General features: G+C 34.2%; 4 protein-coding genes across 8 annotated transcripts; 3 read left to right on the top strand and 1 right to left on the bottom strand.

Moving 5' to 3' along the window:
* The first annotated feature begins 3,126 nt into the window (after positions 1-3,126).
* On the top strand, positions 3,127-4,679 carry LOC109186893. The gene is made up of 3 exons (XM_019337078.1): positions 3,127-3,322; positions 3,406-3,449; positions 4,369-4,679. The coding sequence occupies exons 1-3, from the start codon at positions 3,232-3,234 to the stop codon at positions 4,486-4,488; spliced, it is 255 nt and encodes an 84-aa protein (XP_019192623.1). The 5' UTR covers positions 3,127-3,231; the 3' UTR covers positions 4,489-4,679.
* A 1,834-nt stretch (positions 4,680-6,513) lies between these two features.
* LOC109186892 (ninja-family protein mc410-like) lies at positions 6,514-8,650 on the top strand. Of its 2 annotated transcripts, none has more exons than XM_019337077.1 (3): positions 6,514-6,772; positions 7,216-7,867; positions 7,967-8,650. In XM_019337077.1, exons 2-3 carry the CDS (start codon positions 7,222-7,224, stop codon positions 8,422-8,424), a joined length of 1,104 nt encoding a protein of 367 aa, XP_019192622.1. In that variant the 5' UTR covers positions 6,514-6,772; positions 7,216-7,221; the 3' UTR covers positions 8,425-8,650. The 2 variants fall into 2 exon arrangements, with proteins under 2 accessions (XP_019192622.1, XP_019192621.1); XM_019337076.1 differs by lacking the exon at positions 6,514-6,772 and adding an exon at positions 6,780-6,966 and having other exon boundaries at positions 7,165-7,867; positions 7,967-8,641.
* Positions 8,651-13,788: 5,138 nt separating this feature from the next.
* On the top strand, positions 13,789-15,468 carry LOC109186890 (E3 ubiquitin-protein ligase ATL42-like). 3 transcript variants are annotated; one of them, XM_019337075.1, is made up of 2 exons: positions 13,789-15,111; positions 15,228-15,468. In XM_019337075.1, the coding sequence occupies exons 1-2, from the start codon at positions 14,056-14,058 to the stop codon at positions 15,234-15,236; spliced, it is 1,065 nt and encodes a 354-aa protein (XP_019192620.1). In that variant the 5' UTR covers positions 13,789-14,055; the 3' UTR covers positions 15,237-15,468. The 3 variants fall into 3 exon arrangements, with proteins under 3 accessions (XP_019192620.1, XP_019192618.1, XP_019192619.1); XM_019337073.1 differs by having other exon boundaries at positions 13,789-15,130; positions 15,167-15,468; XM_019337074.1 differs by having other exon boundaries at positions 13,789-15,134; positions 15,171-15,468.
* A 1,585-nt stretch (positions 15,469-17,053) lies between these two features.
* LOC109186789 (protein phosphatase 2C and cyclic nucleotide-binding/kinase domain-containing protein-like) lies at positions 17,054-23,545 on the bottom strand. Of its 2 annotated transcripts, none has more exons than XM_019336931.1 (16): positions 23,444-23,545; positions 21,925-23,085; positions 21,652-21,783; positions 21,345-21,575; positions 21,122-21,247; positions 20,901-20,963; positions 20,695-20,774; positions 20,271-20,502; positions 19,867-20,180; positions 19,417-19,504; positions 19,258-19,324; positions 18,720-18,997; positions 18,578-18,643; positions 18,065-18,192; positions 17,811-17,964; positions 17,054-17,736 (listed from the first exon to the last, which is right to left on the bottom strand). In XM_019336931.1, exons 2-16 carry the CDS (start codon positions 22,957-22,959, stop codon positions 17,488-17,490), a joined length of 3,243 nt encoding a protein of 1,080 aa, XP_019192476.1. In that variant the 5' UTR covers positions 22,960-23,085; positions 23,444-23,545; the 3' UTR covers positions 17,054-17,487. The 2 variants fall into 2 exon arrangements, with proteins under 2 accessions (XP_019192476.1, XP_019192475.1); XM_019336930.1 differs by lacking the exon at positions 23,444-23,545 and adding an exon at positions 23,296-23,437.
* Between the last annotated feature and the right edge of the window lie 1,507 nt (positions 23,546-25,052).

The following is a 25,052-nucleotide window of genomic DNA, read 5'->3' as shown; positions in this document are numbered from 1 at the left end:
CATATTTGGTTAATTAATAACAAATTCAATTAATGCACCTAAAGGGTGTATTGCTAATAAATATAAATACTACATGTATAGTCCATGCTTATAACATAAACACTAATACAATTAGTTATTTGTCGAAAATGAATGTCGTAAAAAAGGGTGTCTATACACAGAGGCTAAGTTGAAGCTACATAAATTTCTTTACTAAACTTACAGGGCGTTTGGTTGGAGGAATTTTAAATTTCCTTCCCACTTAATTCCTACCTAATTCTAAAGGCCATTAAATTCCGTAGTTTGATTTGAGGGAATTGCAATTCCATGGAATTGCAATTCCCCCATTTTCATGGAATTAAAATCCCATGTCCCCCTGGTATTTTAATTCCTGGGAAGAAAAGATAGTGATGAGTCAAAATTACCCCTTCCTTTTTTAACCTAAAATTAATGTCTAACAACAATAATGGACATTTTTGACTTTAGACTACTTATTCCCTTTCAATTCCCATGTATACCAAACATTGGAATTGAAATTCTCAATAATTCTATTCCTGTCAACCAAACACTGGAATTTAAATTCCCACTTTATTCCTAGTAATTCAACTCCCATGGAATTACAATTCCTTTCCCATATAATTCCCCCTCTCCAACCAAACGCCCTGTTAGTGGTTTAAACTTTTAGTTAAATTATAGCATATTTTTCAATTATTATAATTGACAAATTAAACCAATTAACTTTGCTAAATAAAGATGTAAAATAGGACAAAAAGTAATTATCATAGTTGCGTGTCATCAAGTACCACACTAGTACAATTACATGCAATATCGTCAAATAAATGAAAGGGAGAGATTTATTATTATTATTATTTTTTTTTTTGGGGGGGGGGGGGGGATTAGTTTTTAGTCGTTTGTAAAGATTATTTATTACTTTCTTTTAAAAGTCATTATTGATTACTCTTTTTCTTTCTTTTTTTTTTTTAATTAGTTGATCTTGAACAATGACACCAAAACTAGTTATTCATACATTAATTTTGATGTTATCACGAGTGAGTTGTAGTGTTCCAGACGAATTCATTATATACTTGACTTAGTAATTACAAGATTCAATGTACACTCAGTTACCAATGTGAATTATCTATTATTCTATTAACCTATTTTATTTGAGATAGTCAACTATGAAAAATTTAGATTGGTTTATCTCTTTGTGTTCCTTTTGTCGGATAGGGTCACAATACGGACTTCACCCAGTGACCCAGAGCGCATTTTCAAATAGTCGTTGCGATTTTTTATGTAAATCAAAATATACATACTTTTAATTTATTTAAGGAATAAGGTTCAAATTGGCCACTGAACGTAACCTGAAAGTGCAATTAGGCCACTGAACGAAAAAATGTGTAATTAGGCCACTGAACACTCAAAAAATGTGCAATTTCACCTGATAGCAGGTTAACCTCAATTTTAGCAGGTTATCTGCTTACGTGGCAGCTGAGTTGGCATTTTTAATAAATTTTAATTAATTTTTAATAAATTTTAATAATAACTTTTTATTTAAAATTTTTTTAAAAAAATAAAAATGACTTTATTTTATTTTTTATTTAATTTTTTCCAATTTTTTTTAGTTGTTTGTAAAGATTATTTATTACTTTCTTTTAAAAGTCATTATTGATTACTCTTTTTTTTTTTTTTTTTTTTTTTTTAATTAGTTGATCTTGAACAATGACACCAAAACAAGTTATTCATACATTAATTTTGATGTTATCACGAGTGAGTTGTAGTGTTCCAGACGAATTCATTATATACTTGACTTAGTAATTACAAGATTCAATGTACACTTGGTTACCAATGTGAATTATCTATTATTCTATTAACCTATTTTATTTGAGATAGTCAACTATGAAAAACTTAGATTGGTTTATCTCTTTGTGTTCCTTTTGTCGGATAGGGTCACAATACGGACTTCACCCAGTGACCCAGAGCGCATTTTCAAATAGTCGTTGCGATTTTTTATGTAAATCAAAATATACATACTTTTAATTTATTTAAGGAATAAGGTTCAAATTGGCCACTGAACGTAACCTGAAAGTGCAATTAGGTCACTGAACGAAAAAAATGTGTAATTAGGCCACTGAACACTCAAAAAATGTGCAATTTCACTTGATAGCAGGTTACCCTCATTTTTAGCAGGTTATCTGCTTACGTGGCAGCTGAGTTGGCATTTTTAATAAATTTTAATTAATTTTTAATAAATTTTAATAATAACTTTTTATTTAATTTTTTTTTAAAAAAAAAAATAAAAACGACTTTATTTTATTTTTTATTTAATTTTTTCCAATTTTTTTTTATAAAATTTATTATTAAAAATGTCAACTAAGCTGCCACGTAAGCAGGTAACCTGCTAAAATTGATGGTAACCTGCTATCCGGTAAAATTGCATACGTTTGGAAAGTTCAGTGGCCTAATTGCACATTTTTTTAGTGTTCAATGGCCTAATTGCACTTTTTTTTCGTTCAGTGGCCTAATTGCATTTTCAGGTTACGTTCAGTGGCCAATTTGAACCTTATTCCTTTATTTAATGATTAATTTTAAAAGTAATTTATTTTCACAATTTTAAATTAAATTAATACAAGGCATGTATGGAGCGTAATACTTCTCAAAAGTTTAATTTATATTTTCGTGAAGACACATAATAATGCATTGGTTTGGTTTGAAGTCGAATATTGAATTTGCGATCGATTTGAACGGTTTAGAATTATTTAGCTTAAAATGACGTCATTTTGAGTGAAATAAATATTTAAAAAAACAGAACAATAGTTAATAGTCAATCACCTAGACGACCGCTTAGGTTGCTGGCCGTGTAAATCACTTATTTTTGTGATTTTCTAGGCGGTCGGTTGTCGCTTAGTGTCTAGGCATTTTTATAACATTAACTTTAATTAAGTCTTATTAAATGAATTAATACATAAAATTTGACGGAAATAGTAATTCTTGTAAGATGATGTCCCTTGTCACGAATCATTTAGAAAGTTGTTTAAAAAATAAATAAAATTAACACACCCATCAAGCAATTTTGATAAGGTGGTTACCGGGTCCCCGAGTGGTGAGTCATGAGTGTTGGAGACCCGGACCCGGCTTTTCCAATCAATTCGGGAAATTAAAGTAAAAAACCCTAGTCTTATATCTCAGATTCCAAGCGAGTAAAAACCCTAGCCGCAGCAGGGAGGGAGAAGAATTCAATCAAAACCTTCGAAGATGACTCAAAAAGGCAATCTTTTCAAAGGGCAACAGAAGAAGAAGTCTATCCCTCCTAATCGCCATGGCAAAGTCCCTAAAACTCGCAAAGGTATGCGTTTCTTTACATACATATACCCTCTATGTAAATTCATATGGTCCTAACGAGATGTTATTTTCGAACTTGAATTGAAGGTAAGAGAGTTGTGAAATCATCAAAAAACACAGACGTGGATCATGTAAGTTTTTATTCTCTTGGTTTCCTTTTCAGTTACCCGGCTTTCTTTATGTGAACAATATGGGGCAAATTCACAAGTATTGATTTCTGTTATTTTCTTGGCTTTTTGTATATGCATTTGATCGGTTTTGGGGGAATTGCAGTTTAATGTGGTTTATATTTACTGAAAAATGTGGTTAATTTGCTGATATTTGTTAATTTTCAGTGCATATAACTTTCATAATCTTTCTTGAGCTAGATTGTTAGAATGAATTTACATCCCCTAAAGTGGAAGTTTATGGCAACAAATTAACTAAATTTCTAGCTAATAAAATTTTCAAAAGATGGTTTTTCAAGCAAAAAGAAGATGGGGGTGTCTTGTAAATGGCGGTTAGCTGTTTGGATTAGTGGGTTTGACTAGTTGATAGCATTAGCTTATTGTAGAAAAGTGTTTGGTAAATTAGCTGTTAGCTCATTACATACAAAATGACTTTCTCAAAAAGCTGATCAAAAAAGCTACTTTGAGCAACTTTTTGAATTTTAGCATTTTGGAGCAATAAGTTACAAAAAGCTCATTAATCAAACATTTCATATTGATTGTTTAACCAAGTCAAACAACTAATAGTGATCAAATAAGCCAAAATTGGCTGATACTATTTTACCAAACATGGCCGATATGAGAGAATTGGCAGGATCTGTATGGAACAGTGAAGAAAGAAAAAGAAAAGGATTCCCTAATGTTATCCCATCCTTTTTTGTATGAAATCACCCTCACTTGTGATCTAATTTCGAGGGATCTGCTGGTCTGAAATGCTGTTTACTTGACCTACTTACTGATTAGGGAAAAAAGGATCAAACTTAAAAGAATGTTCCATAGAATATATTTTTATACTTTTGGATTTGCTTCAATTAACTGTATGATGCCTTTTTTTGTTGTTCAGGAGCTAACGAAGTTCATAAATAACTGCAATGAAGTAAAAGCTGCTACAAGTGCTACCAAGGATGGTGGCTATTTAAGTATAGTTAAGCCACAGCCCGAGTCCTCTAATGCAACAAAGTAATTCTCGTTGGCCAGTGGTTTAAAAGGAGCGAATAGGTGCTATTTATTGTTTGCATGTAAAAGCCAAAATTTTGACCATTTTCTTAGTGTAAAAGCTTTGTTGTAGAAGCATGTTTTGTTTCCATTTCTATGAAAATCTTCAGTTGTGTTTATCCTTCCTGGTCTGCTCTTCATTCAAGTGATGAAATTCCTGTCTGCTCTGCTGAATATTCAACATCTTTTGCCTATTCACTATGCATATATACACTGTAGCATTTGGAATCTTGTACATATTTCTAGAGATCAATCTTGATCCCTCAATTTTGATACTTTTCTTGACCCGCACCCAATAGGCATAGGCACCCCTCACAAGGAGTTGAACTTGAACTTGAACTTTCTGGTTATCAAGTCAATTATTTGACTAACTCGGCAGCTGAGATTGTCCTAATAAAATAATTCTTACGTTCCTAGTAATATTGTAAGAGGATGTCACTTGTGACTTGTCACTAATCATATAAGATGATGCAAAATTGTTTTCATACAAATTCTCCCTTAATATTGTAAGAGAATGTCACTTGTCAAGAATCATTTAACATGGGACTACTTAATTGTGTATTTTGAAAAGAGTTTCTAAATACACGGTCAATTATTTATAAATGCACTGTCTAGTGTAAGGCAGAGTAATAAAGTAGATAAGTGCCTGGCAATTTGACATGTAGAACTGAATTATAACATGCTAGTAGATACTATAAATAATAATGCATGTGATACATTTTATAATTTGACAAATATTAAAAGTTTTGTTAATTTGCAAAGTGTATCCAATATCTTACCATTTTTAGTATTTGGTATTATTATAAATTGGTATGGTGTTATACTTGACTTAACTTTAACCTTTTGTTAAAGTTGAGAGTCTAATATAAAATTGATTCATTACAATACTTTAATTAAAGTGGAGACTATTATTACTATCTTAACTTTTATAAAATGGATGGTACGAAAATTAAAATAGCACAAGCATACTTAAACAAAAATGCTAAACAGTCTTCACAATTGTCACTCTTTGATGTAACAAATTAAAAAGCCATATCACAAACAAGCAATAATTATCCAAACACGCAATTGCCACATCACAAACATACAATTGTCATATCAGGGGTGGTTATTTGTGAGTAATAAATATATACGTATGTACTATGGTCCTTTGAGATTATATATTTATTTGTTTTATCATCATTATTTTTATTGTAAGTAATACAATACAATATCACATTATTAAAGTAAAATAATTTTTCTATTTTGTATATATTAAAATTAAAATTCAATGGAAGACATTTAAATATAATCTCTCACACACACACACATACATTATAATGTTAGACACACCTTTTAAAATGTTTTTCCAATATCTTCTCTTGATTCTTTAATATTTAATTGGAGATATGTGAGACCAACCAATTCATGACACCAAATGAATATTGAGCATCTCTAATAGTTGTAGATTTTGAGGAGTCTTTGCAAGTGTGACTAGCAAATAGAAGATAATAGGGAAGGGAAAAAGGAAAAAAAAAAAAAAAAAAAAGCAAAACAAAATCTGGAAAAAAAATCTTCACCGCCCGGCGCCCAGCAGGCACGTGGAGTACACGCACCTGGCTGAGCGTTAGTTTTGCGTCTCATGTGACGTGGTCTTTGCTTTTTTTTTTTTTTTTTTTTTTTTTGGTGGGTCCTACCACGGGACAAAAAAAAAAGTCTTTAACTAATGAAAAACCACCAAAAAATTCTCCCCTCATTTGTTGAAAAATCATGTTCAAATTTTTAGACATGCAAAAATCTCTCAAAAAGACAAAAACCAGTATTATGATTGCCCTAAATCACATCATAAAAAGAAAATATTATGAAAAAAAAATGAAAATTGTGACGCATTATTAGAAGCAAACGGTGATGACAAAGTGTTGGGTTGAACGTCAAGCATTGCTGAAATTGAAGTTGGCGCATACCCACAAGTCATAAATACTTACGTCTGAAAGTGCATGCAAACCGCGTGCTACAGAGAGACGACACACAAAATTCCAAACGCCTTTCAACTCCATTACTCTTCCTTTCTCACCTCACCCCATCACACCATTCTTAACACTTAGCTTCTTCTTCTTCGTCTTCTTCACTATCGCCATCATATCAGGTCTCCCTCTATCCTCTCTTTTTTACCTTTCCGACCGCTTCAAGACTTCAAGTCTTTAACTTTAGCTTAAATTCTGTTCTGATTTCAGTGATTGCCTTGAATTGCTCTTGGGTTTTGTTATTTGAAGGTATGCTCATCGCGTAGATCTGCGCCTGATGATAAATTCTCCTTCTTTTTCCTTTTTTCTGTTTGTTTTTGTAGTCAAGAATGGAATGTTTTCTGGTTTTATGATCTGGGTTTCTCGGGGTTTGTCAATCTGCAAATCTGGTTAATTATGTTTTGCGGATTCATAAGTAATTAATGTCGGCGAAAACAAGGAAGGTAAGGTTACTTTTGTTGTCTCTTTTGGGTTTTTTGTTCTTACTATATTTGGTATTTCTATAATTGATGTGCCTACTTGTTCTTTAAACAAAACCCTCATCCTCTATACTTCTTCTTTAGCTGAAAATGGAGTCTATCTATATATATATATATATACACACACACAGTAATGATACAGTTGCATTTCTGATTTTCTAGCTGTGAAGGTTGATTGAGCTGAGGAGATATATACATTATTGTTTCTATTAGTTTATTATGGAGGATGAAAATGGTCTTGATCTGAGCTTGGCCTTACCTTGTGGTGGATGTTCATGGAAATCTAAGACTGGGAGGCCATCAAATGTTAAGGCAGAAGAAGGTGATCAAAGAGATTGGATGAAAGATGATGGGAGCTTCTTTAGCAACCTTTCCAGTAAATCTGAAAAGGCAGGCCATAAACGTAAAAGCTGCTTATTTGGGAAGTCAGAAAGGGATGCTCTTTATGCTGCAGATTTGCTTGAGAATACAAGAACATCAAACGTTTCGATTAATGAAGCTGAGGAGGGTTCAACGTCGTATCATGATGATAGCTCCAAACAATGTGATTCGGGTTATGAAGATTTAACTGGGAAAAGGAGGTTTATTGTTTCTTCAGATAAGGAAGCTAATAACACTCAGTTTTCTGTTCCATTCTTAGGCCAACCAGTAAACATCTTAAACATGCCTTACTTTGCACCTTTAAAAGATTCTTCTAATCCTAGTATAGTGCCAATGATGGCTGCTGGATATTCTCCTGTGATGTTGCCCTCATTGGACAACAATAATTCTTTCGCTCCGATTCCTCATTTTCACCAATCTTATACCAGAGCCAGAGCTCCTCTGAGCATAAATAAGGACAATGAGAGCCTGAAGATATCCCAAGGTTTTGTTCCACTCTTTGTCTCATATAGGGATTAAGAATATGAGTCTGTCTCATACCAGGAATTAACAATTAAAGCGAGTTTCTTTTTCTGTTGTGCAGATGTAGCTTCTCAATCTTCCCAATACAATGGGAAGGCAATAGAGCAAGTGAAAAGCAATCATGTCACGAAAGAAGGTTGTTCGTTTAATGGGGAAGAAAACTCGAAAGGAAGCAACATAATCTTCCCTGGAAAACGCCCGTCTCAGGAGGCTCAAACAGATGGATCATCGGCTTCTGAATTCCCACCAATAAGGCTGGGGGTTGCTGCAGATCTGAAATTTGGAGGGTGTGGTTCCTCTCCAGACCTGCCCTGGGTTTCCACAACTGCTCCCAATGGTAAAACAATATCAGGTGTCACATACTGGTTTAGTCCTACTCAAATCAAGATTGTCTGTGCTTGCCATGGCTTACACTTGTCCCCTGATGACTTTGTGCTTCATGCCAGTGCCCAGAAAACCTCCCAAGAGGCTTCGGCTTCGTTCCCGGGCAGCAATTCTGCAGCCTCAGACCAGAACTGAGGGAAATCAACACATTTTTCTTCATATTACTATGTAAAACTCTGCATTTCTGTGCCCAGATTCTTTATCTCCTATAATCTAGCTAGTGCCAGTATCTGCAATTGTATATGTAACTTGTTTTTTTTTAATCATATCTATTTGCAAAATAAACCCTGATGCATTGAATTGTGTAGCAAAAAGAAAATAATTGTGCAATATATTTGGTCTCTTAGAAGCATGTTGTGTATTGGACTTTGCTTTTATTAATATACATATGTCATTGCTGTTGTCTCATGAGAAGAAGCATGACAACTTGAACTCTAGCATAATATCATGTATAATCATATTTTAATAATTTAATTAACACTACCTAATTTACCCATACTTCAACACAAAATTAAAAGTTGGCAGTTGGTAAATTAACTAAGAAATAATATGTTTTCACATTCCTAAGGCAATATGGATTTGATCTTGAAGTTAGATTTGCAAGGATAGGGAGAAAATAACCATTAATTGTAATTGTGATGTTATAGAAGTGAAAGAATATTTGAGGGTATTTCATTGTTTTTATCTGAACAATAGCTACAATGACCAGTAAAGAGGTTGATGGGCCATGGGATCCCGGGGCTCGTTTTATTGGGAAAGTCTTGGACCAAAGGGGTGGCAGATCCAGAAGAATGATGGCCCAAGAAGTTGAAGGGGGTGTGAAAGGAAGCAAAATATTAACAAAGGTCAAGCATGTGACCTCCCGTATAACAACATAAGCACCAACCACCCAAGATATAAGGTAGGATATTTTATTTACTCGTGTGGAGATCGTTAACATTCCGGTAGTGGGGGACACATGTGTGACTAAGAATGAAGACTAGACAATGATATACACATGTCAACCATTAGAAAGGTCATCAACACTATATAAGGCGCCATTGTCTCCCCTTAAAAGTATCCCTTGGTCCTTACAATCGTTCCTAATCAAGTGGTATGGGTTCCTAACTTCCAACATGAAGACTACTCTCTCTAGCTACAATGTCACTCATTCATATTCAATTCCTCCACTAGATCTATAATATTCATTATTTATTCTTTGGGTCATCATTTTGGACCAGTATCTCCGGTTTTATACGTACTCTTTTTGTACAAAACCATCAAAGGCCATAATAGAGTAATATCAGGGTCCCTTTGAAATAGTTATTCCCCTTGTAAGGAGAATATATCATTTCTTGGAATACTATTTTCGGGAATAAAAATGACTTATTCAACAATGAAATACTCTGTAAGCTTATTTGTACGAATACTATTCCATTCCTAGCCTATTTTGTGAACCAAACATGTTATACTCGTAAGAAAGCTAATAAATAGAGTTACTAATTACGCAAGATTTTTCTAATAGATTTATCTCTCTTATATGGTTTACGAGTTTTTCTTGTCCAAAAAAAAAAAAAAAAAAAAAGTTACTGATGAGTTAATACTCAAAACGGTCTTCTATTATTTCATAATTTTTAAATTAGTCCTCAACTATCGATTATTCTTAAATGATTCCTCAATTATGTAAAATTTTATTTATTTTAGTCATCCGTTACTTATATTGAGGACTAAAAATTTTAACATAGTCAAAGAATCATAATAAGTACGTAAATTGGTAATCAAAAATAAATTTGAGAATTATAACATAATCAAGAGACTATTAAAGGTATTATGTTGTTGTTGTTGTTTTTTTTTTTTTGTTTTTTTTTTTTTTTTGAAAATGGGTATTATGTTGTTACTAATTTAATTTGTCAACTATGGGTGGGGAGTGATTGAATAGAAACTTTAGAAATTAAAGGATGTGCCGTAAAGATATAGCAAAAGTATGATCTGTGATGGCATCTTGGCGGGCTGGCGGCTTTCTTCCATTGACTAACCTAAAATCTTGACATGTGCTTCCCCCGGTAAACACTGCCGGACCGGATTTTATTCCGTCCGGCGTTACTTGTCCTCAACCCTTTGCATTTATTCTTTTATTTAATTTTGTTTTAGGGATAATTTCACTTTCATCCCTTAATAAAATATTTCTATTTGTCTCAAAGTATCTGTTTACTTGAATTAATGAGCTTTAATTCGATCGATTATTTCAATTTATGAGTGTTTGATTAAATAACTTTTTGTAACAGTTTATTGCTCCAAAATACTAAAATTCAAAAATCAATTCAAAGCAGTTTTTCGATCATCTTTTTTAGAAAGTCATTTTGTATACATGTAATCAACTATATATCAGCTAAAAATTAATTTGCCAAACATCTTTTTACAATCAGCTAATCCTATAAACTAGTCAAACTCACTAATTCAAACAGCTAAAAACAATAAGTTAACAGCTATTTATCAAACACCACAATGATAGATATAATTGTATGGTAAAAGTGATATATAATAACAGGGTGATAATAATGTAGGAATAGTTTTGTCTAATAATAATGCCATAAAATATTTGTCGAATTTTAATCCAAATCCTCCTTCAAGGATTTAATACTATATATATATATATATATAAACATGGATGTAAAAATTGATTGTCCCACGCCCAACTAGAAATTTTACATTTGTTTTCACGTGAACAACATATGAGGCATTTATCAAATTCAAATCTATTTAATCACTAGGCACTTTAAATTTAACAGTTGATCGAGTATACTTTTATTGTGACTAATATATTTATTATTAGTCTGTAGTAAATGGGCCAATGGTGACTTTTACATAGAGTTGAATTTAAAATTTTTGTGATTATTATCAAGCTAATAATGTTCGACCAATTCGATTATGTTACCCCTAATTAATATTTTAGTTCTCTTTGACAACTAGTTGGCACCAAAAATTAGTACAAAAAAGTAAACCACTATATCCGAAAGGGTTGGTTGATAAGTTGGTAGAGCATAATTCTCGTACAAAAAGAATTATGAGTTTAATTTTTATTAATATCTTTCTTATGTGTGATTTGTGGCCTATTACACATAAACATGAGTGAGATTATATTTATTCAATACACGACTTTATGTAGTAGTTGTGAGTTACCTTCATCATTAAAAAAAAAAAAAAAAGAGTAAAGAAGAAAGTAAATATGCGTATTTACATACGCATTAGAATCCAAGTCCACCACGTATGTGTGTCATTTGAGTTTTCGACCTAATTGTTAATTTAATACTAATTTATTATATTAATCGACGTACTATGTTTATGTATAATGTGTTATTGGTCCCCATTAGATCATGCATTAACAAAATGAATCACGCGTTGGCTATATTCGAAGTTAGTAGACAAAACCATAATCAAGTTAACTAATTGCTCCTTGTATATTCTTCAATATAAACATTTCAAATTTCAATGATAGCTACATTATTGATAAGAATATTATGCAATGTGCTCGTCTAAACCGTCCACATTCTAATCAGTCCAAATTATTAATTTTGTTTATTATATGTCAACCTACACCACTAAAAAACTCATATTCTATTAAAAAGTGATTAAAAATTAGAGTTTGTGATTAGAAATGACCTTTAGATCACTTTTGGTATTAAAAACATCTTTTGATAATATCAACTGGTTACATAAGTGGCCAATAATATCGACTACCTAGTAAGATTATTGAAAAATATGGACAACTAACACAACAATAATAATTAGTGATTCATGTGTTTCTAACTATCGGGTTAATGAACTTTTCTAATTAATGTTTAATGGTCAGAAAATATATGTATATCCTACAAAAACTACATTGAGCATAATTCCTGTATAATAACTCACAATTTACACAGGAAAGTTAAAAATTTAATTCTCGTATAATAACTCACAATTTACACAGGAAAGTTAAAATTTTAGTTTGACCTGTTAGAAATAACCTATTCCTAACATTGATTCTTATAATAAATGTTGTAATTCCATAAGGTACTAATGATTAGTGACGTGTAAATGCGGAATTACTGGGTGAAATTCCCCTCCTCTCATTCTGTTACGGAGTATAATTTAAGTTTATAATGGTTAAAAGAAAGATGTATGTTGGAAAAGGTGATGGATTTCCTCAAAAGAGGTTTTACATACCTAAACGAATTTAAAAGAGGTTTCACATTGTTTTCTATTCTTAAAAGGAGGTTTCCATTCCTCTTGAAAGAGAGTTTATCATCACATCTATAAATACTAAAGAAAACTCTATGATCATCAAGTTTTCCAGTCTCCAATGGAGGTGATTAAAACATACATGTCAGAGATGTGAAGCATTCTTGATTTATTTGATTTAGAGATTACATCTTCAATGGAATAAGTAAGTTTTATCAATAATCATGAATATTATTTAGTTAATTGATTTGATTTACCTGCAATTTATTGTTAATTGTGCTTTCGCATTCAAATTATAGCGGATAGAGGTTTAATTAACATCACCTATACCAAAAATTGGTTATTTTCCATATGCAATGAAAATCCATATGCATTTCATGTAGGCTGGGACTTCTCCCTACTCCTTGACTCTGTATAGTTGTTAATTTCAAATTGATGTTGCAACAACATTTGACTTTTCATAAACCGCCCTATGCTACAAAGAAAAATTATTTTCTTTTAGTGGTGATGTGTTAATGGATAATTATCAATTGAAGCAATTCATATATTCTTTTTTTTTTAAAGGAAATTGTAAGGAACTTTGAGAAATTTCCACTTCAAACTTTAGAAGTAGTTATTACCTGTCCAAATAAATTCTGTAATTCCCATAGCAATCACATGTCAAACTTTGACACTCTTTTTAAATTCATATAATAAATAAAAAAAAATTAAAATGTCAAAAAATATCAAAATTGTGACACTCTTTTCTTATAATAGTAGGTTATATGTCTTTTTTACGGGGTAAAATTGTCTATAGTATAACATTACTTTTTATTAAAACTTGATGTAGTTTTGTCCGACTAGCTCATGATACAATGAATCAATTCACACATATTATGTAATGCATAAATCAAATTTTAAATTTTTTTTTTATTTTTATTGTGTCAACCGGAGACATGCATATATATGGATTGGTTCAAGTAAAAATATGTATTTCCGAGTTTCTATAAAAAGTACGACAATACACTGATGAACAAAATTACAAAGTGCATTTGGTATTACGTAAAAAACACTTAATAGGCTGCACTTATACATATCATCAGATGCACTTTGTAGTTTTGTGTGGTACACTTTTAGCGTTTAAAACACTTATCATGTATCATATCATCATTCGGTACAAAAATTTAATATAAATTCTAGTTTTCTTGTGTAGAATAATGATATAGTTGGAAAGATAAGTTGATGAACTAAGATCCCAACCCACAGTTACTATTATTGGCAAGTTGTTAGTATCATATGTATGCACACAATTATTTGATCAGCCTTCCCACCTTTGCATCACTACATACATAAATCCAAATTTATAATTCGGAATACCTAAAAACAACTTACACTATTAAATATACAGAGATTCTGGCACAGAAGAGATCAGCAGAGAGAGAAAAAAGCCCATAAAGACACCAAGAAAACAGACAAACCAGAAAGAGCATAACAGAAAAAGTCAGAAACCAAACCACTGTCAAACCTGAGATTAAAAATCTTGTGGGTTTCTTGAAACTCTCCAAAATTTCACTGTTTCCTAGGAGAAAGATGAACATGAAGATGATTATTCTGGTACAGTTGATGGTGTTCTTGAGTGTTAAAGCCCAGGAGAAGGCATCTGCAGAAGAAGAAGATACAGTGAACAATTTTGAGCCCAGTTTGGCTGTTGTGATTGGCATACTGTCTGTTATATTTTCTTTAACTTTCTCTCTTCTTCTCTATGCAAAATTCTGCCACAGGCCAGCATCTTCATCTGTTCATCACAGCAGCAACCTGAGGATTCAAGATGGGCTTGTGAGATCAAGGTCTAGGTTCTCAGGGATTGATAAAACAGTGGTGGAATCTCTGCCCTTTTTCAGATTCTCCTCGCTCAAGGGGTCGAGGGAAGGGCTTGAATGCTCGGTCTGCCTTGCTAGATTCGAAGACGTGGAGATTCTGAGGCTGTTGCCAAAGTGCAAACATGCTTTTCACATTGCCTGCATTGATCAGTGGCTTGATAATCACTCAACCTGCCCTCTCTGCAGGCATAAGATTCGCCCCGAAGATCTTTCGACTCTGCAATACTCAAACAGTCTGAGGTTTCTGGGGAGTTTGAGTTTGAATTCCCAGTCTGAATTGAGGAGAGAGGACTCCAATCTTGAGCTTTATATTCACAGAGAAGAGAATATTAATAATTCCCAGTCCGGGTCTTCAAGATTTAGCATTCTCAGCAGCTTCAGGAAACCTGGTTCTCTGCATAGTTTGAATCATAGGATTAACATTGTATCCGAGGTTGTCCTCAAGAACAGGTGGAGCAATGTCAGCTCCTCAGACCTCATGTTCTTGAGCTCTGAAATGATCCATGATTTAGCCACCACCAGATTCTCATCCCTGGACAGAAACTCTGATCCTTCCATGGCTGCCAGGGTGATTGAGGAACAAGAAAATCCCAACAAGGGGGCAATGAACATCAAGGAAGAAATCGAACGAAAAAGACAGTTCGAAATTAAGATCAAGCAGAACTATGATTCTTCATTCCTTCCATCATCTTCAGAACCAAGAATCCATCCAAACGCTTCCCAGAACCAGAAGAGATCCATGTCAGAGATAGTAACCCATCCAAGATTCAGAGACTTTAACTTCAAGAACAATGGGAGCACAGAGTTCCCAGATTCTGCAGAGAATCATAAAAATGTTAAGGAGGAAAGGAGGAGAAAGGCTTGGCTTCCAATTGCAAGAAGAACAGTTGAATGGTTTGCCAACAGAGAAACAAGATCCTCAAACACAAGACAGTCTTTAAATGTATAAACAATAATCTTACTATATTATACTATAATGTTTGCACCCAGATCTTGTAGTTTAGTTTAGCAGTTTAAACATGTAGCAGATCAGAATGTTTCATGTTCAATTCTCATTCTGTATATTGTATTGTTCCAATTTTGTTTTTCCCTTTTTAGGATTATATATTTCAATCTTGAAGTATATATTGGTATTGCTCCAAGATTGTTTTTAGTATCCATTTGCTAAGTATAGTAAATAATATCCAGTTACTAGCTATATATAGTAAATAAGAATTAGAGTATTCTGGTAAGTTAAAGAAAGTCAGGCAAAGTGCTGCATTCTAGCCTGGTTTTGTGGAAAGTTTGATTCTTAGAAGAATCAAGTTGTGTATAAATAATTCTGGGTAAGGAGAATCTTTTTGGACTTACAATGATATAATAATTACATAGAAAAAAATTGTTCTTTTAGTGAAATTTTTATATCAATAATAATTATGGGGTTATATAACTATACCACAGAGTCTAATACGTTAGTGTCGTCCCAATCGACTAGCTAGATAGAGGCAATGCTTGACACGATGTCTTGTGGCTGTCTGCCCCTCTCTACGTATAAAGACGTGTCACGTCAAGCCCACTTGCCATTAGTCATCATATTATTGGTTAGAATCTTTATTCACAACTATACATTATACTTAGCATTTGTATCTTGTCTTTCCTGAATGATTTAACTTACTCTAGATCAATTTATCGACTCAATATAGGAATATAAATACACTTATATATTAAGATGATGATAAGTGATAATTTTCTTCATTTTTGTGAATTAATAGCATTAAATAATTCAAAAAGTTAGTTCATGTAGCATTATATTATTCAATGACATGATAAATCTACTGCTACATCAAATAACGTAACGTGTAGGCACTTAAATTGGATCAAAATTTTCTATTTTTTCTCTATAAATTTTCCGTGGAAAACTTGTCTTCCAACTAGAAAATTGGTCAAATTTGAAGGGTGCTGGACTGCAACTTTATCTGACTTCAATGTTTGGTAACAAATGGAAGTATTTCAAAGCTAAAAGAAAAAAATTACATAATTTGTTCCATTTTATTTCTATATATATTTAATAAAGGTGTATATTTTTAGGTAATAATGAAAATTTCACTTAAGTGTACCTAGTGCGATGAGTTTGGCTAAGAGAAATAATGTTCCACTTACTCAGTCAATTATTTTGGAGCAATTTTTTTTATATTTTATTATGTTTAAGTAAGAGGTATAGTTTCATTAAGTATTGAACCGAGATGGTGCATGCAAGCACGGTAGGAGTCTCCATAGAATAGAATAAGGTCGTGCCCAAGGTAAAAATTAAAAAAAAAATAACAATTTATATCAATTTTAAATAAGGGATTATTTTTACCATGTTTAAATATATATTTAACAAAGAAAGTATAAAATAAATACTACATTGTACAAGAGTTAATAGTACTAAAAAAAAAATTAAGAGTATTTGAAAAATTTGTTCAACATGAAAGAGATCGTTGTCATCATTCATAGAATCCACAAAATCGTCATTATATTGCCTGTTTTTCTACGCAACTATTTTGCACAAGGAATACGTCTTTCATTGCATTACTTAATATATACATGTCTTATTTGGCATAGCAATGTGGGATTATAGTGGATTACAAAGCCCATCTAGTAATAACATTTGAGTTAATTCCATTTTTTGTCCTAGATTTATAGCTGACAGTCAAAAGAGCACACAATTGGAACCACATCAACCAAACATCATTAATAAAGATGTTGGATTTAAGATTACACAAAGTATTAATAGCTTTTACAAAGTCTCTTTACATAGCAAATGAATTCTGATAAAAGAATATACCCTTCCCTTCACTCTCAGTTGCTGCAAATTTTATCATTCTTCAATAACCAATGCCTAAACACTAAGAGGCCAGAATCACACTAAACTGGATTCTATTCACCAATTACATTCTAAACACTTATCCATATACATCTTCATGTATTTACACAGCTGCAGTAATTTTTTTTATTTTTTTTTTAAAAAAGAAAGATATGTGTGTTTTTATGGCTCATTTGGTAGAATTGACGAGAGTTGAGATGATCTGGGAACCGATAGCGTTTTATGTGGTGCTGGGGAAATCAACTTCCCGATATAGTGGAAAAAAGAAAAAAAGAAAGCAAAACCTCAATTTAAGTGCTACCATTCTTCAAGCCATTCTGGAGTGTTAAGATCTTTCGAGTCGTGGGAAGGGGATTGCAGAGAAGCGATGCTGTCATCAGTACGGTTTACCAGGTATTGGTTTATCCTAGAGACGATCTCCGGGGGAGCAGGAGCCGTTCTGTCTGTTACCCCTTTCCAATCGAAACCTTCAAACCATGGATGGGTTTTGATAGAGTCGACACCGCCTTGAGTTCCAAGTCTCGAGTTCTCATCAACTTCAAGTAACTGCATGGCGTTTTTAGTTAAAATCTGTGTCACACTTCTTTTATTGCAAAAACAAACAAACAAGTACATACTACCTTGGAAATGAGATCAACAACTTCATGGCTAAAAGTTTCTGGAAGCGTTAACTGCCCTTTTGCGATTCGAGCGAAAGTAAGCTCACTCTCTCTCCACGATCCAAATGGCATTTCGCCTTGTAGCATGAAGTATATCAGCGTTCCCAAAGCCCACCTGCAAGGATTAAACCAACAAATTTTAGGCTCTGAAACCACTTCAAATGGGTCACAATAAGGTAAAGTGAAGTAACAAAGAAATAAAAGCAGCATTGCACCAGTCAGCCGCAAAACCATGGCCTTTCCCTTGGACTATTTCCGGAGCTAAAGAGTCGGCCATCCCACATATTGTAAACGCTCTCTGACTCTCGTCAGATAATTTCTTTGCAAATCTGAAGTCCACAAGCTGTTTAGAAATCGAAAGAGAATTACTATTAATTACAATAACTGATGGATCTCAGTGCTGCATTATGCTTATTTCCCAGGAGTCACCCTTGTGATTATTGTAAGTCAAGCACGCTTAACCACCACAGAGTTCTTTGGCTATCTGGTTGTCATATCCTACTTAAAACCAATTGGTGATAAGTAGGTGAACATTAACCATTTAACCACATCCCTCCATGGTAAGCCACAGTGTCACGTCTCGAATCGAGCAGGGGCTGAACTCGGCCGACGCCCGACACTTTCAAGTATTGCCTTTTTTTTTTTTTGGTTCCCGTCCATAGTTAACGACCAAGATTCTAATGTATCCAAAGTTCAATGAAGCTATACAAGAATACGATATAACTTACCCGTATGTGTCCAGTCTGGTCTAACATTAGTACCTCAGGCGACACGCCTCTATACAGAATCCCATGCTGAAATGGATTAGAAAAGGGCGTGAAATCTCGAAACCATCTTGGCCTAACAGGCGTGAACTTAAAGACAAAGTACCTTATGCAAGTCCTCTAAGGCGGTAACAACTGACGCAGCGCAAAACCGTGCAGATGCCTCATCGAGGGGAATGTGAAGGATCGAAACCAAAGAGCAAGCGAGACGTGTATCTAAAAGTATGCCGGCATGAGTTTGATCTGCGCAAGTGCAAATAACTCGAGGCACACAAGATGTTGAGGCCAGACGCTTCAGTAACTCCTTTTCTTTTAAAACTTGTTCTTCTTTCCCGAGCTTTTTAACCATCAGCTTTGAAAATCTCTTCAGGCTAAGCAACTTATCTGCAGAAATGAGGAAAAAACAAAAAACAGTTCTAGGTTTCTGTAAAATGCTGAGAATCCTGTCTTACATTTGATTTCCACTAAATTTTCCTATGATGTTATTGTTTGGTTCATCAAGAAAGACTACCAAGGTAAAAGTGTCAAGGACTGCAAATTATATCGTGACCCTTGATCCAAAACGACGTCTTTTTGTCAAAATTTCTGTTTTTTTTTTTTTTTTTTTTTTTTTTTTTTTTTCCATTTATATGTTCAAAACCAACCTGAGTCTTTCAAACGAACAAGGCCAATCTCACTGCAGTCTGTGGAATAAAGGCATGTCTTCCACTCCTAGGTAAAATAATCGGTAAATGCAGTCATATCGGAGTCGCCTACACAAGATTTTTGGAATTCTAAATTGAAAAGGGGAATGGCAACCCTACCAAATCAACGAGTTCCAAATTTGCAAGAACTGAAGCGTCGAAGCTTTTGTTAGATTCTTCAGAGATATTTGACGGGTAGTTGTTGGCCCTATAATTAATTAAATCAAAGGGAGAACTTCTCGTTAGTGATGTCGAATGAAATTATAGTGACAGAAAATATAAAAGATATTCAATTGTTGCTCCCGTTGATTTTTTTTTTTTGTCAGACCACGAGGTGTCCTAAGCATGCCCTTAACTGTAGGAGACACCTTTAAGCCCGTACCATACTCAGACTAATCCCCGTTCGCACCGGTCCAGCCTAATTAAGGACAAAGTGCTGGCCAGATTGGTTTTTCCACACAAGAGGGGGTTTGAACTCCCGACCTCTCTTGAGGGACGAGAGTGCACGGCCACTCACGCCAACCAAGCTGGTTCCGTTGAATATTATTTCACACAGAAGATATAACATACTTGAGATCGTCCTGTGAGAGCTTTGTCAAAGGGCCCATGACGGAATCGAACTTTTCCTTTGTTAAGATAGAGCACACAACATCGCCCACAGCAATGGCACTCAAGGAGCCAACACGTTCACCGAGAAGTGTCCACTCTCCAAAATAGCTTCCTTCGGTCTTTTGCAACGAAACGCCCTTGCTGTTTCCCGCCAAATCCTGCCTCTGGTTTTCGCAAATGAGACTCGATGCGTTTTCGCTTTTTACCGTGTTAATGTCAAATGTAATCTTCACTTCCCCTTTCTGGATGATGTACAGGCCAAGGAGATCTTCACCCTGAAATATATGCGAAAAAACAAAATTAAGAGAAATATACGAAGGAGCTTTTGCATTTAGAACTTAGAAGAAGAGGGAAATAACGAATACCTTATTTACTATAGTTTGCCCATCTGAGAAAGTAATTTCTGAAAGAGAATCTGCCATATGATTTAGCTGTAAAATCGTCAATCTTGAAAGGAAATCTACAGAACGAAGCAGTTTCAATGACGACAAATTAGAAAACTCTGACGTAAGAATCCCTCTAAAATCTTCTCTTTTAAGTGCCCAAAGAGTTCCACTTGTCACAGCACGAACAGAAGCCTGGAGAGGTTTGTTGTACCTGTGGTTGAATATATCATACGTAAAAGATAGTTAAAGAAGAATGAAAATCAACCATTCTAACCTGACCAAATGAAACCTTTACTTATACAAATTGACACAGTAAATAGAACCACTAGAGGAGATAAGACATTAAACTTAACCCGGTAGAGGGATACCAATATGAAAAGCATTAAAAGATCGATACGCTTACATCAGTGCCAACTCTCCAAAGGACGATAGCTTCTCAGCTGTGTATCGCTGTAGAACCCTTGGAACTTCAGTTTTCTCGTCCTAAAATTAATATTACCAGGTTAGCAGTAAAATTTACCCAGGATTAAAACCTATATATGTCCTGTAATGTCGCTTTTAACTAGATTGTTGTTATCAGTACTAGAAATGTCAAAAACAAATAATCACCTGTGTAGCCAAGACGTCAAATTCTCCACTTCCAACAACGTAAAAAGAATCACATTCTCCACCCTGCAACATATGGGTTTATAAGGCCATGGGTTAGACCAGCTAATTGATAGGATCAATCTTTTAGTGAGGTTTGGCCCATGTGCATTACAACACAATTGAGCGACCTCAACCCATCTTAGATTCTAAAATAGTATCAGAGCATGTTCGGTCCACTTTACCTGCTTCACTACAATGTCTCCGGCTTGAACTTCCACTCTTTTCATACAATCGAGTAAGACATGACGCTGAGAATCTGTAAGTTTTCTAAACAGAAAATGGTCGTGCAAAACCTGCTCAATTTGTGCCTGTCATATAGAACTTACAAATTTAATGACTGTTGGAGGAGAGAAAAAAAAAAAAAAAAAAAAATCAAGAGCAACGGTTTTAGAAAGAATTGTTTACTTCTTCTTCCCAAGTCTTCCTGTGGCCTGGAGAAGGAGGCATCCAGATCCGCCCATTCTCGAGGGAATTTTCAAGGGCACGGAGCCGTGCCCGTGATATATCTTGCCTAGCTCGTTGGTTCCTTGAGTTCCAGCTCATGACTGCTGGAGATTCTGATCCCGATGCCTCTACAACCTGAGGCAAAGGGTGTCTTAAAACTGCTTCATAACTTTTGGACTGAACACCAGCAGCCTGACATATTATTAAGTCAGTATTTTTTGAGTCATTAAAAAGGACCGATAAAATCAAAGACTAAGAACTCACTTACATCAGTTAATCCATTAATATGCACAACTATCACAGTAATGTCATCTGTACGAGTTTCATACTGTAACCAGAGGCGATATGATTCAGCAACTATGGCAGCACAAGCATCCCGTGGATCCTTATACATTGAAACCTAACATTTCATTCCATGCATTCCAGGTCAAAAGAAAGTATCTCAAAAAGTATGGATGGTTTTGTGTATCGGGAGACCATAGATATGAAGAGAACTTTTAATTATTATGAAAATTACAAGGACAAGAAGACAAATCATTACCATATCAACAACAGTTTGGCTGGAGAGAAACTCGAATACACCATCACTGGCAATCACAAAGAAAGGATGACTTTGAGTGAGCTCGAGGACCATAATTTCAGGGTTTGCGACAACACCAATAGTTTCAGCAATAGAATCGCCTATACTTCTTGTAAAAGCCGTACCAGGATACATCCCATTTTGTACCCATAGTCTAGGAGGATCACCATCATCGCCTTCTTCCGTGTCCCAACATTGCTCATCCGGGTTCTTCAGTCCTTCAATCTGATCCAACGTGAGAACCCTCGCTCCACAAAGCTTAACCCTTTCGAGTTCATCGGGCCGATATGGTGTCTGATCAACTGATAGATCAACTGCCACAATGCTATTTTCCCTTTCCTCAGCTATGACAGCTCTCGAATCGCCACAATTGGCAACATAAATCGTTTTTCCTCGCACCAGTATAGTAACCGCGGTGGTCCCACTCATGCTATCATCCAAACTATCACTGTGCATTTGCGAGTTTGTCATCAAGAACGCATCATGGCATGCCTCAACAGCGTCTACATGAAACTTATTATTCCGTAGCAAATTCTCACACAATCTCTTCTTCACAAACTGTGAGCATTGAGCTCCAAATTCTCCATGGCCATCAAAAACCCCGAATAAATGGTCATCCGGGCTCGTCCCAAACGGAGTGTGGATGCAAAAACTATCTTGATTAGCCTTATCAAGAGCATCAGGATAGTATCCTCTTTGAGACAAAAACGAGTATCTTAGTTCATAGTTCCCCGATGGAACTCTCACGCTTCGAGTGCCATCAGCTGGTAAAAATTGAGCAGAGACCCGAGACAACCTAGCTATACCAATCTCAGGATCCCTGCCCACACTAAACTGGTTTAACCGCTCCCTAATCTCTGCATCCTCCCCATCTGAGGAACCAGGTGAGAACACTGTGTTCTCAACTACTACTTTAACATTTTCAGGGTGTTTTACTTCCAAATCTCTTGGAGCACATATCTGCCCAATGCATGCCTTGGAATAAGCACAACCCATCACAAAAAACACCAAATTGACCCAATCCCAGACCGTGAAGCAATCAAATTATACATCAGCATTCAACTCCTAATGCCAGCAACCAACGATTTCTTATGAAAACCCAAAATTCTCCTTCAGAAACATCTATAAATTCAAGAAATCAAGTGCATAACAATTAAAATTCTAACCCAGAGAAAAAAAAAAGCAAGTATACAATTCGCATAATTGCATCTGTATGACTGAAAAACAGTTGCGTATGTGTAAAAGCAGCAAAAAATGGGAACTTTAATCGTATATATCTATAATGAATACATGAATCTTTGTAAAATGGAAATGGAGTTGAAAGAAGCAGACCCAGTTCGCAGAGGCTTTTGAGTAGGCTGTAGAGAGTGAATGCAGGAAGGTAGCAAGTGTTTGATGATTGGAAAAGAGGGGCAGAGTGAGCTAAGCAGAAAGACAGACAGAGAGAGAGAGAGAGAGAGAGTTTAAGGTGGAAACTTACGGCATGTGCGGGAGGACTCTCGTACTCCGTAGCTCCTAGCTGCTTCTTGATGGGTGGATATGAACTGCGCACGCGCCTCTTTTCATCACGCGCTGTTTCTGTGGACTGTAGAGGATGATGACAATGGTGACCCAACTAGCCAAAATGCCGTTTATATATGTTTATTTTTAATATTCTAAAGGTTTGTTTTTAATATATTATAAATTCATTATTAAAAATAATTTTTAGTATACAAAAAATAATATTTAGATTAATAGTCTATCTTATGTGAATCATATGCATAATATAATATTTGTCTAGGGTAAGTATTGTTTTCTTTTTCATTTAAACTATAAAATTTAAATTTAAGATAAATGGTTGAAGAAAAAATGATGAGTATTATTAATTTTGTCAAAATTTAGAGGGATAAATCGCAGTGACTCAGAGATCAGTTCAATAGATAGGAAGATTATGTGTTCACATTGAATATAACTCTTTTATTTACAATCTCTCACCCTATAACTAACCGAGTTGCATGTATGATTACTTCATAATTTATTTTGTTGGATATAAATATAGGCTTTAAATAATTGAGCTAATTTTATGGTATTGCTTGTTGTCATTTGATGGAATAAACACCAGCCTGGGATTAAAATCCCCAAATTATACCATGAATAAGGAGTCCACATTGCATTGTAGATAATAGTTTAAAATGGAATTAATTTCACTTTTGGTCCCACGACTTTTGATGTTCTATCACTTTTGGTGCACAACTTTAAAATTTTTTAATTTTGGTGCCTAACTTTGTTATTTTTATCAATTTTGGTCCTTTCGGCCAAATTGACTGTGAAATGTTGTTGGATTTTATATTGTTAGGGGTAAAATCTTCATCCCAAGGAAACATCTTCAATATCTAAACAAGATCACCGTAAAATCATATCTATAGGTGTTTGATGATGAGAATAATGGGGAAGATGGGCAGAAACCAGACAGATATATGGGATTTATAGTTTCGACCATTGGCAAACTCTTCTTTTCCTCTTAATATGATTTTTCTTTTGTTTAAATATTGAAGATCTTTCCATGGGATGACGATTTTGCCCCTAAAATATAAAATTTGGAAATATTTTACCGTCAATTTGGCTAGAAGGACCTAAACTGATAAAAATAACAAAGTTAGGCACCAAAATTGAAAAAATTCAAAGTTGTGCACCAAAAGTGATAAGAACTCAAAAGTCGTGGGACCAAAAGTGAAATTAATTCGTTTAAAATGATATTAATTAAAATTATATGTCTACATTTAACATATTATGTACATACAATTAACATATTATATGTCTGTATTTAATATATTATATGCATTCAAATTAGTTACAAGTACATAATTTATTAATTGAATGCACATAAAATATTAATGGTGGCACTTACTTCGTAATTGTTAGATCATAATAATACATGTTAGACATTGATTCATGGTATGATAATTGATCAAAATCATCACCTCACGGTCCTCACGCAAAAAGAAAATAGTCATGTCCAAAATATATATGTGAAATGGCTATGTTGTCAAAATACATGAAATAACCCGTAGAAAAAAATGTTGGGAAATTCACTTTTTATTTTATCTTTC

The sequence above is a fragment of the Ipomoea nil genome, unplaced genomic scaffold (genome assembly GCF_001879475.1).
Source record: "Ipomoea nil cultivar Tokyo-kokei standard unplaced genomic scaffold, Asagao_1.1 scaffold1407, whole genome shotgun sequence".
NCBI lineage: Eukaryota > Viridiplantae > Streptophyta > Magnoliopsida > Solanales > Convolvulaceae > Ipomoea > Ipomoea nil.
Note: the sequence above shows the minus strand (reverse complement) of the source record. Positions and strands in the feature narration are given on the sequence as shown.